General features: G+C 49.6%; 2 protein-coding genes across 2 annotated transcripts; one reads left to right on the top strand and one right to left on the bottom strand.

Moving 5' to 3' along the window:
- Nucleotides 1-1,436: 1,436 nt before the first annotated feature.
- On the bottom strand, nt 1,437-10,612 carry KCTD2 (potassium channel tetramerization domain containing 2). Its single transcript, XM_039562288.1, has 6 exons — nt 10,311-10,612; nt 8,830-8,938; nt 8,164-8,255; nt 7,419-7,514; nt 5,538-5,663; nt 1,437-4,829 (listed from the first exon to the last, which is right to left on the bottom strand). Exons 1-6 carry the CDS (start codon nt 10,566-10,568, stop codon nt 4,800-4,802), a joined length of 711 nt encoding a protein of 236 aa, XP_039418222.1. The 5' UTR covers nt 10,569-10,612; the 3' UTR covers nt 1,437-4,799.
- Nucleotides 10,613-10,649: 37 nt separating this feature from the next.
- ATP5PD (ATP synthase peripheral stalk subunit d) lies at nt 10,650-13,270 on the top strand. The gene is made up of 6 exons (XM_039562289.1): nt 10,650-10,731; nt 11,153-11,282; nt 11,863-11,959; nt 12,450-12,521; nt 12,867-12,929; nt 13,056-13,270. The coding sequence occupies exons 2-6, from the start codon at nt 11,161-11,163 to the stop codon at nt 13,185-13,187; spliced, it is 486 nt and encodes a 161-aa protein (XP_039418223.1). The 5' UTR covers nt 10,650-10,731; nt 11,153-11,160; the 3' UTR covers nt 13,188-13,270.
- The last annotated feature ends 4,282 nt before the right edge of the window (nt 13,271-17,552 follow it).

Consider the following 17,552-nt stretch of genomic DNA (forward strand, 5'->3'; position numbering starts at 1 on the left):
AACAGCGAGAGCTGAGCTCTGGGCTAGCTCCTGGCAGCAGCAGGACCAGCACATTAAGAGCTGGTGTACAGGGTTCATTTTTATTTTGGCTAAGTTAACACACACTGCCAATCCCACACAACCTCTCGTCGCTTGGTAATGCTGAGGCATCACCTGTTTCCTGCAGCAAGTAAATAAATAAATTTTTAAAGGAGTTAATGGATTGCACAGCCTTGGATGGGAAAGTGAGGGATGGTGCAAAGACCTGGCAGCTCCAGCTTGTGGTTTCTGTAGGAACCACTGAGTGATGCTTGTGTCTCCTGCATGGTGATGTGGCATTGTGTTAGAGGAACCGCCTGCCTGACAGACCTGGAGCTGGTTAAAGGTCCTGCACAAAGGCTTTTCCAGCTGATGTGGCCTTATAGGACAGCCCTAAGGTGGGGTAGCAGGGAGGTTATGGCATTATGGAAATTGCTGGCTGTAACCTGAATTTCTGCTGACAAGCCCTCCCTGTGAACAAATACATGTGTGGTGTCAGCAGTGCCAGCCCTGCAGTTTCCACCTCTGCCCAAGACTCTGCTGGCACTTGAAGTGTGGCTTTGCTTAGGGCAAATTCACTGGCAGTGCAGACCTCAAGTCAGGTCTAGGATAGAGAGATGGGTCAAGAGGTTTGAAAATACTGTCTTAAATCAACTCATGCTATGTGGTGACTTGGCTCAGCCATGGTTTCTGGTGAGCTCCCTGTGTACAGAGTCTCATCCTCTTCCACTGTGCTGGTGTTAAACCCTGGTTTGGGGATGTGTCAACCCATCCCTGCTCTGTGGCTTTGAGGGTTGGGTGGCAGTGAGGATGGAGACAGGCAGCTTTCAGAGCACCCAGAGGAGGCAACAGCCACTTGGAATCAAAAGCAGGATTAAATCAATCCGGGATTTCCCATTCTTCACTTGTGTCCTTGCTCCTCTTTTTCACTGTGTTTGGCCTGAATCGCCAACTTCTGGCAGCACCAAAGCTGCAACAGTCAAGACCCTTCTTCTGTGTGGTCCAGTGTCAAGCAGGGGTTTAGCAAGTGACAGCTGACAAAAAAACCCCTCTTCCTTTTTTAGCTACTTACATTTAGTGGTTGTATTAATGTTCTACTTGCTTGTAGTTGTCAGTGGAAATGGTTAAGATAAATGTGGAATTTGAGATTATTTTATAGAAGAAAACAGAAACAAGCTTCAGTTGTACCTTTATCCTGGAAAGCAGCCTAGGACTCCAGAATCTCATTAGATTCTCCTTTTAGCAAATGATTGTTATAAATGAAATGAAGCCAGAAGCAAGCGCCCAATCTGCACATTTCTTCCCCCATAATGCAGTATCTGTGTGGTGCAGGGAAAGCAGCAGGCTGCACACCACCCTTCCAACTTTTCAAACCCATTTCAGAATCTTTATTGGGAAAAAAAATTAATCACAGCATCTCAACTGTTATTCAAACACATTTAATAAACAAAGAGAAACAGTAGCAAAGGGCACTGACATGTGACAAACTGTACAAAACCTCCAGGTAGGAGCCCATGGCCCGGCTGCTCCAGCCCCCACCCTGCAGCCAACCAGGCCCCCTTCGCCTCAGCCCACTCAGTCACCCCTGAGAAAAATCAGTTTTTAAAAATGTGCAGAAACAAAGACACTTCAAGAGGTTATTTCCAGTTTTGCCATAATGGAACAATTTAGGCCACTGGGAAAGTTTTTAAAAAAAACCTAAGTGTCATATGCTCCATTCCCAGGATTAATGCTTTAAAGTGAACCTTCCCAAGAGGCACAAGCACTCTTGGACAGCCAGTAGATCTACCCCTGCTCTCCTACTCTACTCATTGCAACACGCTACACTTTTTTAGAGAGGATGGGACACATTTCATCCTAATTCAGCACTAATTTTGATATAGTTGTGACTGAGTGAAAGGCAATGGAAGGAAAAGCCCTGTTTGAGCACAGAAGGGATGCAACTGGTGCATAATGTTGAGACCAGCCCTGTCTCAGGCTAAAGGTGACCTAGCACAGTCAGGGAAGGAGGAATCCTTCACTGGGAATGTACTTGCTCTGGATGGACTTCATGCCTGGTCCTAAATATCACCCAAAAGCTTGAGCATCCAGTACCAATGATTAGTTTTCTACCACACACTTCTGTGGAACTTCAAAGGACCCTGCAATGGAACCCAAAGAGCCTGTGGTCCTCTGGCACCTCCTCACTGCCAAAAGCAACACAGAAGGGAAAACCAAGACGCAACTCTGATCTTTCTTGTGCTCATCAGTTAAACAGCTCTGCCATTCACCTGCTAATGGTCACTTTTAGGTGCTCTGTGGCTCCAAGGGGAGAGCAATGGCATCAGTGCATCAGGCAACCCTCCAGTGGGCTTCACCATGTGTGGCGTTTTTGGTGACACAGAAAAGCTAGGGAGGTGTTTGTTATTCTTATCTACTTGAGCTGTACTGGACAGAAAGTCTCCCTCTGCAGCCAGCGTTGCTTTGAGCTCCATGGTTGAACAAGGTGCTCAGCTGGCATCAATGTGACAAACACAGCCTGACCAGTTCCTGTTGCCTTTAGTTTGGTATTTCTTGACCAGTTCCCAGAAACTCCCTCCTCTGAGGAAGGTGAATAAGACAAATGAGAATGTGAAAGGGCTTTTTACGTTGCTAACTTGCATACATGTGCTTCTTGATTTCTTAGCTGTAAGCACAGACAGTGACTGAGGCTACAGGATACGGACAGAGGAGGGAGATCTGTACACATCACAGTGTTGTTCAGGCCCAGCCAAGGTGTGTGGTCTGATCACACCAACACCAGCTCACCATGGTATAAACAGGGCAGCCAGAGGGAAGCAGAGCTGGGTTTTTCAGTGTGTTGGAAAGCCAGCTGTGATTCAACAGCCTGTCACTGACACAACGTGAATTCAAAGACATTTGGCACAGTCTGTTGTTACCAGGACTAATCTAGCCCAGACATTAACCAGTCTGTCTTAAGAATGAGGCAAAGGCTCCACCGGAGGAGGTACACTGGCAAAGCAGGATGGGGAGGACAGGCAAGAGGACGTGAAAAGGACTGGAGAGAGGCAGAGCACAGTGGTGCCACTCAGTGTCTTTGCTGCACGTCTTGGTCACTGAACTGGTTGTTAGACTGTTGGTAGGACCCTCTCAGCAACAAGTGGTTAAGATGGGAAACCTGCCCAATTCTATGTCAAAACTTTAAGCAGAACATGGGTAGCTGAAGCCCTCCAGAAAGGAGCCCAACTCCTCAGTCCAGGTGAGGAATTTTCTGGTAGCTTATTGAGAAACATCTGCTCTGAGCTTTTCAGTGTCTGAATTCCAGCATCTCTGAAGCTTTGCTGTAATGTCAGTTTGGGACTTGACTGAAAATGACCCAAGTGCCAGGACACTTGGGCTACAAAGAACAAAGCCAGGATGAAAGGGGAAAAACATGCAGCAAATTCCTATGAAATTCCATTTACCAGACTAGGAGGGACATGCCCTTGGTTAGGGGTGGCACAGAGTAACAGAGGGGAGCCAGTGACTGCAGTTTGGCTAAGATTAGAATTCAAGAGAGGCACAAACGAACATTTTGCACATCCATCCAAGGCATTCCAAAAAAAAAAAAAAAAAAAAAAAAAAAAAGGAAAGTCACAAAAGTTGACACATCACTTTGGACAAGAAACATTACAACAGTTTGGCAACTTTTCACCAAACCCCCCCCCCCACCCCAGCTCCGTGATGTCCCTCTGTAATTTGAGGTGATCTCTTAAAGGTGGGGACATGAGGGGGTTGCAGGTAAATCACTGTGTGTAAATAGGGGATCTCCTCCGCAAAGGATCTCGTGGGGTCAGGCAAACCTACCTGCTTGGTACAGTACAAAAGAAATTCTGCCTGGAGCCCTCCCTGGTGAGGGAAGGAGACAGAGCCCACACTGCTGGAGACAAACAAGGCAAAGCTGAACTTGGCAGCAGCAAGTCCCTAAACCTTGTGACTTTGCACCAGGCTACGACATGGCCATGGCAGGGTACTGGACAGGAAGATGTCACCACTCTTCCTCTGTGGAGAAGTGTGAAGGACAGGACTATCACTCTATCGCTATTTTGGGTGAACACAGGCCTCTTTGTTTATGCATGCAAAGTAATGGGCTTTGGAAAATACCAGGAGCCCATGTGTAATAGTGTTAACAGTGAGACCTGTGTCAGATGGATACACAACTCCCCTCCCCTCAGATCTAAACTCAGCTCTTAGGAATTGAACAAGGAACAAATACAAAGCAAGGATGGAAAAGGTTTGTGTGGGTTTTTTAGGAGTGGTTGTTTTGTTCCTCCTTTTAAAGCCCTGTTCTTTGGACTGGGGGGGAAGGGGGGAGCATTGCAAGGTTGCTGCGCTTTTTTGGTGGCAGACCTGGGTGCAAGAAATGGCACAGCTCAAATACAGACCTTCCCACCCACAGCAGCCTGTGGAAGGTGGGATTGATTACAAGGGCCTGAGGACCTGAGTAACCTTCACAAAGGTTCCAACTGGGAATCCGGCCCAGCCATTGTTGGAAAAATTCAATACAGCGCTGGCCAAGAAAATAAAACAAATACTTGTGGAAAGGACTATCCAAATGGAAGAGTCTTTTCCTTCCTCGGTTTCCAGGGTAAGAGAAAAGCCTTTGGTTATGACCAGAATTATTTGCCATTGGCAGGACAGGCTCGGCTTTGCTTTGCATTAGCTTGGTTACTGTACAAGGGCTGGGTTGCTCTGCGGAGAGATGCTCTTCCCAGCTGGACTGCCCTGTGACATCTGGGAGTTTAATGGAGTGGACACTTGAATTACATCCGGGATCCTCGTTCCTGAAGAATCTGAAACAGAAGAGACCTTCTATGAAAACCTCTGACAAGTTTAAATGCAAAAGTTCCTGTTCAGGGTCCTTGTTTTTTGCAGAGAAAGGAAACACAGACTAATGTGAGATCAGCTTGCAGGCTTTTATGCCACCACAACAACTGACAGGCTGGTTAAGGGTGAGTGAGCCCCTTCTCTAGAAATACTGCTCAGCTGCTTGCCAGGAGGTAAGGATGTTGCCTTTTGTTTCTATTCTGGGGAAAAAAAAAAGGTGGATTCATAAATGGTTTGGTTCAGAAGGCACCTTAAAGCTTATCTTGTTCAACCCCTCTGCCATGGGCAGGGACACCTTCCACTAGACCAAGTTGCTCAGAGCCCCATCGAACCTGGCCTTGAACACTTCCAGGGATGCGGATGGTTGAAAGAGAACAAAAATCTTGTCTCTCCCTGCAACATCCTTCAACCACAAAACCTGACTAACCTCAAAGGTCCTTGCTACTCTGTTCTCCTTCTTCAAGTTACTCTTTCCTTTAGTATTTTGGTCTCAATTTGAAGTGCACAAAGAGCCTTAGCTCTTGTCCTACAGTAAAACAAGAAATCCTCCAAGAAGGGATGATAGAGAAGGCAATGGGAAAGCTGATCCACAAAACTGCTGCAGCAGCTTGGTGCAGGGAAGGTTTTTCTTTCCTAGGGGAATCCAAATTGATACATCTGAGCAAGTGCCTTACCTTGGCCTTCTCGCTTGGCTCCTTGACAATGCCATTGGTAGAATTGTTGAGCTCCCTGGACACAACACAGAGGAATTCTGCCTGGTCTTCGTTTCCATAGTTATAGGAAGATCCAATGCTGATCAACTGTGCAACAGGAGACAACCAAGGTAACTATCAATAAGTCTTGATTTGATTCCTACAGTTGCTGTGAGATAGGACTGTCCCAGGAGATCTGTCCTGGACCCGAAGTGTCCCCTGCAGCCTCCGGTGTGCGTGTGTGTGTAAGGCACAGACACAGCCGAGCTCCACAGCCCTCTAGTGGCTGCTGGAGCCCCAGGAAGGAATTCCAGCCTGAAACTAATGCTGAACACAGCAGAACATTGCCCAGTTTCTGAGGGTGGAAAAAGGGAAAACAGATTGTGCAATATATAATATCCAGTTCACTCAGACGTGGGCAGGCACTGCAAATTGCCTGGTCCTTGCTGAACTCAGCTCCCAACCTGCCCTGTGACTGATGTGGAAATGGGAATTCTTTACCCCAGGCAGATGTTGGATTAACTGGGGACATGTGGCAAACAGACACTGTCCTTTATGTGGATGCTGCCAAGATGAAATCTGGTATCTGTGTAAACGGGATTATATTCTATTACTGTTGTGTTGAGGGGGTCTGGAGTCAATCCAAGAAATCCCATCTGTCTCATTTATCATTATTACATTAAAAGGACATCCTGGAGTGCAGAGCTAATTTGTCATTTACAACTCAGTTCTGCTTTCCAGAAAATAAATCCAAGTCATCTGAAGAAAGCATTGTGACTCTTATCAACTGTGTGTATCCAGGAAACCTTAATGTGCAGCATGCACCTTAACTTCCATGTCCTGATGGATTTTAGAAGAGCCAGCTCCATATTTATGTATGATAGATTTGAAAACAAAGATTAGGAAAGATCTAAGGGTGCAGGTTCCCATGAAAGGCACTGCCTGTAGCCTCAAGGTTTTGGGGATGTAGATATGGATGTGTGAAAGGCAGATTCTGTGACCTGTTGGACAGCAAAACATGGGAGTTGGAGAACTGCACTTCCATGGAGCAGTGAGTGGTTCTCGGTCACAAGATTTCACTATTTCCTCACAGGGGCAAGTTTTTGGCCGCCTCTCCACTCTGAGATAGTTTTCAGGTGTTACAGAACACATCCATAGGAACAAATGATGGGAATTGCTGTTCCTAATCCTCTGCCTCACTTTGTGTCAGCACATTTCCCACAGCATCCATTTGTACTGAAGCTGGACCAACTGGGAAGACACTGCTGTAAACCACAGAGCCCATTCTGTACTTTCTTAATATAACATAACACACAGGCCAGCTGGCTCCAGTTCTCCCTCCTCAGAAATAAGGGAACTGTGTTTGATCCCAGAAACCAAACCTGGAACTAATGCCATATGCAACTGCAGTGACACCCAGCCCTTGGAACCAGCTGCACTGCAAAGACATCTGCACAAAGTTCTCATATCACTCAGTGCCTCTTTAGCAAATGCAGCAGCTATGGCTTTGAGGTTCCAAGAAAGTCGTGCTGTTTCTTCATGACTCTGGTAATTTTCCTGGATACTGCTGGTGGATAGAACTGTTATACTGTGGCCTGGTGTATGTGAGGAAATGCAGGAGAAGGGAAGAATTGCTCTGGGATTTGACAAGGAGACAAGATGTCCTGAGAGAAAATGAAATCTCTCTGGCAGCTGGAGTGACTTCTGCTCTCCCCCATCAGTAACTGGACACAAGTGGATTGCTGCTCAGGTCAGGCTGCTTACTCAGAAGAGCAGAGCAGTGTGAAGTGCAACTCAACAGGAAACTCTGCTTATTTCATATTCAGCTTTTAAAGGAATTCTGCCATTCTTTGGTAATGGTACCTGTTCAAATTTCCATCCGTCGGACATGGTGGACACCATCTGTGTGAGCTCTTCCTCTTGGCACTGCAGCACTCTGTACACGTGTTTCACAGGTCCCTGGAGCACAGAGAAAAATTGTTGTAGTTTAGTAATTCCTGTCTAGTATCACTCTAGAAAATTAATAAGCCTCTCCTGCTCTTGTCTTAGGAAGTCAGAGCCCCACAGGCTTTCTAAGGGCTTTTTCATCCACCTGATTCCAAAACAGAACCATACGCCTGGCACTCTTCTCTTAAAAGCTTTCCAGGTGTCTAAGGTATAGTGACAGCAAAACTTCTTTAGCTTTCAAAGCCATTTGCTGCTTTTTGAAAATGTTTCTGAAATTGCATCTACTGGGTGTGCTGATACAAGCTGAGCATCAATGGGAAAAATGCCACAGAGAGACAAAGGGAAGACAATGGTTTAGAGAAGGAAGAGTTTGAGCTATTCTTTACCAAAGCAGTATGTTTTGCTTTATAACCACCCATTTCTGCTCCTGGCCCCTCTCCTGTAAGTGCCCCTTGCCTTTCCCTGCAGTGCTGTGATGACTCAGTGGTCTGTGCTTTATAGAGCCACACTGGAGACTCGTTCCTAGCCACACCCTGCATCCACCTCACAGCATTTATTCCCCTGTTACTGCTGAACTAAAGAAATGCTACTGCAAGGGTCTGCAGCCATGCCTGTCCTTTCTGTGGCACAGAACTGACTCCATAACCCAGAGGTGCGTTACTTGAGAGGTTCTGTTCTCGTTGTCCCGTATCCGCTCCTTCACCAGCCGCACGAGGGACGCGATGTTGTAAAACTCAGCTTCTTCCAGCACCCCTGAGAGAGGAACCCAAAGTACAAATTCTGTTACTTTGCACAGGGTAGAACGAAGATGATTCTGCCACAAGGATGCAACACCTGCTCCTGACTCCAAATCTAGCCCAAATGTCAGAATTCCAAATGTGCCACCCACCTCCTGCTCCCAGGCTAGGAGAAAATGCCTGACTAGCTGTCACCTCCTTTTGTGACTTAAGAAGATCTTTAAGAAAGATTGTTCCCCGTTCCCTGGGATAATCAGAAATCTCCAGGTACAGTGTCTATTTCTTCACCCAGCCCCATCAAGGGAAAGCCCTCAGAGCTGCCTGTTTGGGGAGAACCATGGTCTGTGAGGGGCAGATGGGCTGTAACAGACCTTGGGCTCAGCAGAACAGCGACAAGGTGTGCTGTGAGCTGCAGCCTCTGCTTTCGGGAAGACACAGAACCTGATGACTTAATCCCCGTTAATGAGCAATTAACAGTACTAACAGCACTCCTGGGAAACTTGCTCACACCCTCACACCAGTCTCTGATAAGGGCTCCTGGATGTGCTATCAAACAGCACTTACAGCATTTCCTGGTGTTTTTCTCTTACCTTCCTCTGCTAGCTCCTTGTTTATGATGAGCTTCCCGTGCCGGAGGTAGTTCAGTATCGGACCGAAGTACGTGGGGTCTCTGTCAATGAGATAGGCCCCTGTCTCATCCTGAGAACAAAACAGGCATGGTTCAGTGGTATAACGGAAAAATAATTTCAACCTAACATAATAAATTGAAAAGTTTCTCTTTGATAACCTGGATTCATTTGCCTGTGGGAGGTATACAAATGCCACATTTAAACCATTTTTGTTTTTCAGTATCTGATCCACGAACGTTGCAGCCCAGTAACGCTGGCAGATGCCTTATATGAAGTACTTGTACACACAGTTTATAGACCTGGAAAAAAAATCTGGGCTTAGGAGGGTTTTTTCACTGCAATAAGAATGAAAACCTGGCAGCTGTGTTCTGGTTAAGCGTGATCTCCAGACTAGTTTAACTAGGAGGCTCTGGAGGAAAATGGGATCTCCAGTTCTAACTAAGGGCACCTGACCTGAGCCAAAATAGCTCATTTTTTTTCCCCTTTCCACTACTGCAAACACACATTGCAATGCTCCAGCCATGTGTCCAGCAATACAACAACTATTGGCATTAAATAACCAACAATTTGCAGCCAAAAGCACCTCTTGAGCAGCTTTGAAGCACTGACAAACCCTCTGCAGAACTCTCACATCCCTCTCCTAATGACTTCAAAGCATTGTTTCTCCTGCCAATCGACTCTAAAGCAGTAAGAAACTGTGCAAACCCACTGTGAATATCTCCTCACTGACACTGCTGACTGATATTTCGATCACAACCAGGATTTACCTTGTGATTAAACCCTGAATGGAGCAGCAACAGACCTGGCTAATTGTGGCTGACCCCCTCACAACACATTGACAACACCTTGTGCAGCCCATCCTTTGGAAAATCTGCTGTTGCAAGAATAATTGTCTGCAAAATCCTTATAATAAACTGCAGTGACTTCAAAACTGTCCAGCCATGCAAGGAATGTGCACCGTGATCTTTGTTGAGAGCGAAGTGAAATATATTAAAAAACCAAAACAACAACAAACACGCTCAGGGTGAGAAATTGTAACAATCCTGTTTGTAGGAGTTTCCTTCCCTGCTCTCACTGCTACGGCAGGGTGGGTTGCTCCTTGAGCGGAGTCTTGTCATCGTGGGAGGTGGAGGGATCAGAGCCTGCGGCATCTGGGTGTCACAGGCACGAGGGCAGACCCCAACTCCCGTTCCTGGGGATGCCGCCACCTCCCCGGCCGCGGGACACGGGGGACAAGGCGATGATGTGTCAGAGTAACGCGCCCCTGCACCGTGGGAGATCGGCCCGTCCACACCCCGGGGCCGCAGAGGAGGCTCGGGGCCACCGGCAGCCGGGGGTGCCAGCCCGCCCGTGGGACGGGTGCTGGTGACACCGGCTGCCGTGGCGGCTCAGGGAGGGGCTGTCCCGGTGTGCGTGGGGGCCCGGCCCCGCCGCGGCCTCACCTTGTCGGAGCCGAGCTCGGGCCCGTCCTGGCAGCAGAGACGGCACAGGAAGGACTTGGGCTCCCGGCACAGCGTCTGCCGGGTGCTCACGAAGTACGTGCCGCCCACGTTCAGCCGCACCCACTTGGAGGCGGCGGCGGGCGGGGACAGCGCCCCGGCGGACCCCGCCGCCGCTCCGGCTGCGCGGGGGCTGGGCGGCCCCGGTGCCCCCCCGGGGCTCGGGCTGGGCGTGCGGCCCCTCGGCGGCCCCTCGGCCATGGCGGAGCCTCAGTGCCCGCCCGCCGCCATCGCCGCCCGCGCCGCTTCCGGCCCGCGCCGCTTCCGGGAGGATGACTTCCGGTGGGGACGCGTTCTGATTGGGTGACGAGGGCAGAGGGGGCGGAGCTTCCGGCGGCGGGGACGGCGGTGTCGGTCAGTGAAGGTGAGCGGGGGGCCGGGAGCGGGAGCGGGTCCGGAAAGGGGTCCCGGGGACGGAGAGCGGCCGGGGAGCCGGGAACGGGGATCTGGAATCCTGCGACTGCGGGACAGAACAGGCTGGGGAGGTCCTCGGCGTTGGGAGGCTGGTGGGAGAGGACGGGGGCCAGCGCGAGGTCGCGGCGGGGCTCAGGAGCGGCCCCTGTGTCCCGATCCCGCAGTGTCCGCATTCTCTCCGTGTCCCCGTCCCGTTCCGTGTCCCCGTCCCGTTCCGTGTCCCCGTCCCGTTCCGTGTCCCCGTCCCGTTCCGTGTCCCCGTGTCCCGCCCCATCCCGCCCCCTCGGTGCCGCGTTCCCGGCCGGAGCCGCCTCTCCGGCCCCGCTGCCCGGTCCCGCCGGCGCTGTGACCCACCGCTGTCTCCGGGCCAGGCGGTGCCATGGCGGGACGCAGAGCTGCCCTTAAGGCCGTGGACTGGGCGGCCTTCGCCGAGCGGGTGCCCCCGAACCAGCGAGCCATGTTCAACGCGCTGAAGACCCGCAGCGATGCGCTGACCACCCGGTGAGTGCCCGCCCGAGTGCCCGCCCCGCTCCGGCAGGGCTCGCTCAGCCCTCGCCCAGCCACCCAGCTGTGAGTGCTGGTGTCTGTCGCTGTCTGTGGTCCCGCAGGAGTGTCCTCACAGGTATTAAAGCAGGTCACCTTGAGGCAGCTGGTGGCTTTTTTTGGCAAGTCACCTTTAGTTAATCTTCCCCAGAGTAAACCCCGTAGCTGCGGTTCTGTGAACGCACTTTGCTTTGGCACAAACTTTATCACTCTGTTAAATGCTCTACAAATTCCTGTACAGTTCTCAAATCGTTTAGCATCCTCTGCCTGATACAAGTGCTGGCTGTTGCAGGAATGTTGCTGATTGATTGCCTCTGGCTCAGTGTTGTAAAACAGCCTCACCCTTCCTTAGGGGTGCACCCAGAGGGGCTGAGTGAAGCAGGGCTGAGCTGCAGGCTGAGCTCTGCCTGTCTGTCCAGAGGAGCCTGTTCCAAGGCCAGAGGGATTTGTTTCAAACCTGAAAACACTTAAACTAAACACAGTAGGCTGTGCTGATGCTCAGGTTGCTGCTCATGTCTGCTGTGCTCCATCCCTTCAGGTTGGCCGCGCTGCCAGAGAAGCCCCCGGCCATTGACTGGGCTTTCTACAAAGCTAATGTTGCCAAAGCTGGAATGGTGGATGAGTTCCAGAAGAAGGTCAGTCTCCTTGCCAGCTGGGTATTGCTCTTTGGAGTTTAACTGGGAAATTGAGAGGAAAACACCAGGCTTGGCAGAGGAGGTTGGTTGTGTCACTATGAAAATTTGCCTCCCAAGACTGGGGGTACCTGCTGAGCTCAGATGGGTCTGGGAGCTTTGTGTTGGGGGCAATAACTCTGTGATAGGGTAAGTCTGTGGTGTGGGACCTTCCTGCTTCCTTACAGTGCTGGAGGAACGGGTGGTGCTGTGTGTCCTGGGGGTGGTGGGCGGGACAGAGGAGATGGCTGGAAGCTCCTGGGTGAGCAAGTACTGCTTGGGAGGGACAGAGGACAGCTGCACTGATCACTTTCAGCTCATTAACTTACATGTCTGTGAGCAAATCCTATGAAGAAAGGAGGGAATGCTCCCCTGCTGCTAGAGAAGATGACCTTGATGTGAAGGATTGTTTCAGTCAAACAAACCTTACAAAAATTTGTCTTTCAATTTACAGTTCAGTGCACTAAAGGTTCCTGAGCCAGTGGATACAGAAACTGCCAAGATTGATGCCCAGGAGAAGGAAGCTGTAAGTGAACCATTCCCTACTGCTGGGGTTGTCCCTGCCTTCTGTGGGGCTGGGAAGGAGTGAGAGGCAGGGGATGTTCTGGCTGTGCCCCTGCACGGGCAGCGCAGCCTGAGCCAGGGCACAGCTGTGCCCTTCACACGTGTCCCTGGCTTTCTGAGCAAGGGGATCCCTGCACAGGGAAGGTTTGGGCTGTTTGGGATCTGCTGGAAATTCCATCGCTTACCCAGTGTAACAATGACGGATTTTAATGCCAATTTAAAGCGTGGAGGGGGGTGTGTGTGCAGGTTCACTCTGGGTCAGCGTCTTTATCATAACCACACTGCCCACATCCTCTGCTCTCCCCAGGCCAAGAGCACTGCTGAGTACATCCAGGCTTCCAAAGCCCGCATCGCCCAGTACGAGCAGCAGGTGAGGCTGGGCTTTGCTTAGGGAATGTTCTCTGGACCCCCCTGGCACACCCCCTGTTCTCCTGGGTGTGCTTTGCTCCTTCCTGCTGACCACTGACTTGTGATGTGTCTGTGCCTGCTTCCACAGCTCCAGAAGCTCAAGAACATGATTCCCTTTGAACAGATGACGTTTGAAGACTTGAGTGAAGCTTTCCCTGAAACCAAATTGGACAAGGAGAAGTATCCATACTGGCCCCACAAGCCAATTGCTGATCTGTAAACTGGTCTGGAAGCAGTTTAATGACTGTCAGACTCCATGATCTTATAAATAAAGAGCTTTCTCTCTCTGTGGCTTACGTCTTAGACATGAGTTCTGAGTAGTGTGGAGCAATACAGTAACTTGCAAACATCCCACTTTTCCTGGATTTGGTGTTTTCTACCCATGAGCTTGTTTTTGTAGCAAGGACCAAGCTCCCAGCCTGACCTGCTGATCAAACTGAGCCCTGTGAAATGCAAATAAACCCCCTGTCCCTCTCTGTAAGCACAAGGTGCAGGGGATGGAGTTCTCCTGCCCTTGCAGGCAGACAGTTGCTCAGAAGTTGAACGTGTGAAGCCCTTTGAGATGCTGGAGTGTATGTGGCAGTGATTTGTGTGTGTCTGGAGTGTCTCAGGACTTCTACAGGCAGAAGTCTGGGGCTGTTTTCTGGGCTGGTTGTGATTGTTTAGGAGAAGCCAATTGCAAAAGTTGTTGAAGCAGTGTTGGTGTGTTGAGATACATATTTAAAAATGGGGTTTTTTTTTAGTTATTTTTAAAAATATTTAATTCTAGTGATCCTATTCTCTTCTCTGCCCTGGATTTCTGAATGCTGGAACTCACAGAAACAGTAGTACAGACTTGCATTGTTTTATATAATAATCTGAGGTTTAATTCTTAAAAACCTTCCCTCAAGGTGGAGACTTCTCTAAGGGAAGGGAATCAACTCCCTTTTGCCTAGGGCATGTTTGAGGTCAGAATTACAGATACGTACAATGAAGGTGTCATCCCCAGATTTTACAGCTGTTTTATTCAAATACCTTAGTAGCCCCCAGAATACTTCAAGAACATCTGTAGTTCTACTGAACCAGAGTACAAAGCACTATGCATACAGATCTCAGGTCCTGTGGCTTTGGATTTTATTTTAATTTTATTTTATTCAGGCAACTGAAACAAGTGCAGCTCTATGAGTTGAGCAGGAGCAAACTACAGCAGAGGGTCAGAAGCAACACAGTGGAGAACAACTGAGCTGGCACTGGGCAGAGCTGATCTTCAGCTGCTCCATTTTACAGAAATCACAGTAAAAAAAAACAGGGACAGGAAGAGGTGGCTGTAAAGAAGCACCTTCTCCAGAACTGGCAGAAACGGGTCCAGCTCCTGCAGCTGCCAGAGGTGCTTGGTTGGCTGCCCTTGTCCCTGGGCCTTCCTGGGAGGGTGCAGCAGTTGGGGGCTCCCCTTGGCCAGGTTGCCTGGGGGTCTCTTGGGCAGCTCGTGTGGGTCTACAGAGGGCAAAGGGCAGTGCCACCACGGCTCACACTGCCTGGGGCACTGTTTGCCCTGAGGAAACCCACCCTGACTCCAACAAACATGCAGGAAAATGCCCCAAACCTGCTTTGTTAAAGGTGTTATGGGTTGTTTTACCTTGCTGGAAGCTTCTGAGGACCTTGTCCAAGCGCAGGGATTTGCGCTGCTGGTACAACAGGAAGAAGGTGTCTAACGCAGCCATGATCATGAGCAGGAAGGTGCCCAGGAAGAACACCACTGCAGAACAACAGGAAAACAGAGAAAACTCTGGATAAGTGGCATTTTCTTACATTCCATTGCCTGGTGGGGAACAGGAAAAGTCCAACTCCAGCAAGCTGATCAAACTTAGCTGTTCATGACTTCAGTGTTCATGAACGTGTCTGTAAACAACCAAAGACCTTCCTTAGGGCTGGTACCTGGGTGAAAATCAGGGTTTATTCGATAAAGGTGGGTACAGGTACCTATGATGGGTGGTTTGTTGGAAGAAGTTGGGAGGCTGTTGTTGAGAATCACAGCCAGCATGGAGCTGCCGAGGATGATGGCAATCTGGAAGTTGATTTTCTCCTCGAGAGAGCTGGGTCCAAACAACACAGCCATGTCCAGCAAGTACAGGGCACATGTTGGGAGGATCAGGTTCAGAACGTAGAGAGTCGGTCGTCTCTCCATGGAAATCTGTTGAAGAAGATGGGCAAAATTTAGGTGAGCAGGAGATGACTCAGTGTGTTAGCAAATGTTGGTCCCCTAATGTAAAAGATCCTCTTGTTTTATACAGGGTTTTTTTGGTGCCAAATCAGTGCAATATAATATGGAAGTGCCACCATACCACATAGGTGACCAGAGAAAATCCTCTGTCATCCATCATTTCCGTGTATTCAATGATGCTCAGGTTGGTGAACTTCCATTCTCCATCAGTTAGGAAGAAACTCTGGCTGTCTTTCATCATCTCAGCTGGTGTCCGTCTTGTCTTCATGACAAAGTCTGTTACTGCTTGGGCAGGAGGCAGAGGGGGGAGGGAAATTGAAGGAAGAATTTAGGAATTTGTTAGTGGTCAGTTATTCCTCTCCCTTTCCCACACAGCTGAGGGTGTGCAGACAGGGAAGGGGAAGGTTTCACGCACTGCTCGGGTTTCTCAGCCCATGAGGGAAAAATTAAAGAGGCTTAGCTGGACCTCTGGGAATGTGGATCAGAGGGGAAACATTTGGTGAATTAGGGCAGTTGTTCTTTGTGGATGGGACTCGGAAGATTTTGTGTCACCTCTGCTTATATTTCAGCCCTACCTGTTGGGATGAACTCTGACTGCAGTTTGAATCCTTGAAACTGTGCTGTTAATGGCTGGATTTGATGCCCTTGGAAATCTTTCCCAGCCTTAGGATTCTATGATTAATTTCCTCCCATTTCCATGGCTTTCAGGTGTGTTTAAAGATCAGTCCTGCAAAATTCTTTGTGAACAAGTAGCAGTTTTGCAGGAAGCCTCTTGTTTTGGGTCTCTCGGTTTGTAGAAACTGGTCCTGGGAGGGACTTGCCACAGAACATCCAGATTGTTCCAGAGATGTTGCTGGGAAATGTGCCAGGACAGAATGGCAGCATTTTAACTCATTTTCCCTGGTCTCACATGACCTCAACCCCACTGTGAGCGTGTGGTGCTGCTCAGGAGCCCAGGAGTTACCAGGGCCCATCTCATCTATTCCTCCTTCTCCAAATTCAGCCCAGAGGTGGTAAAGCCCAGCCTGCAGCTGTACCTGGGTAGAGGAATGAAGCTATAGTCAAGTTGCACATCTGGGTGTCGAAGGGGAACTTGAGGATTATCAAACTGCACGTCAGGGTGACCTGGAAGGGCCGGGTGGAGTTGAAGCTGCCGTTGTGCATGAGGACCATGTAATTCAGCTCCGGGTTTTGCCCGTTCACTCTGGAGGGAACAGAAGGGGAGAGTAACTGAGCCTGAGATGCTGCCTGTCCCATAAAACCAGGCTGTGGGCACCCTGTTGGCTCTGAGCCACCACCCAGCCATGGGACACAGCAGGAGGAGAGGAAACCAGGGCTGGGAGAAGGGCTCATGAGTCCTTTGGGACCAGGATTTGCTGTAGCTCCGCATCTCCTGAGCACCTCCTGCCTCTCTGCCCTCTGCTTCCTGCCCTCACCAGGGCAGGGGCTCACTCCTGGCTCTGCCTCCCACTCCTTTCTCCCTCTGGAGAGCTGGTGGAGGTGCCCATCCCTCTGTCAGACTCTCAATACCTTTCCATACACTACTAAAGGTCACTTTATTCCACAGCAGTGCTGGTTTCTGCTGCTTCCTCAGCTTTAGCTACAGCGCAGATGGGATATTTCAGAACCTGTTACAGTATTACGGAGCCACTAAGTGCTTTGTATAAACTGTGGTCACCAATAATCTAAATGAGGAGGCTCTCAGTTACAGAGAGCTCAAGGGAACAACTTTTAGCTGTCTGAGTTTATCCCATTTCCTACAGTAAAACCAACAGTTTGCATCCATTGGATTTCTCTTAAGCCAGTGCATAAAAATGAAAGGGGAACCTACCGCTCTAAGATGAAGATGGGGGGAGACCAATACGTATCCATGGGCAGGACAATTTCGGAAATGTTACAGAAATCCCGTGGGTCCCAGGTTGCAAAAGGGTTTTGCCATTCCTGAGGGAAGAAGTTGCCGGAGAGAGATGAGCTCTGGGCTGGGCACCAGGCATTGTGTTGAGCAAGAGGAGAGAAATGCTCTTGAGGGACCTACCAGGTTCAGGACAAAGTAAAAACTGACTGTCTGGAGCTTTTCCACCTGGAGAAACAAAGATATTTAGCTGATTTTCTTAGATGTATCCAGGGCATCCAGTGCAGAACCCAGAAGCACTTCCCTGAGCACAGATTGCAGGAACTTGGCTGGGGAGGAGAGCTCGTGGCTCTTGCTCCTACAGCTGAAGAGTGGGAGCACACGGTCCGAGGAAAAACTAACAGATTATTGTTAACATTTCCATGGTAGTGTCCTGGAAATGCACTGCCCAGTTCAGGCACTCTGCAGGGTTTTTGGAGCCTTCTACAAAGGCTGCTCATCTGGATGCGACTTCTGGAAGGAGTGGGAGAAAA

This window comes from Corvus cornix, chromosome 18 (assembly GCF_000738735.6).
Source record: "Corvus cornix cornix isolate S_Up_H32 chromosome 18, ASM73873v5, whole genome shotgun sequence".
Taxonomy (NCBI): Eukaryota; Metazoa; Chordata; class Aves; order Passeriformes; family Corvidae; genus Corvus; species Corvus cornix.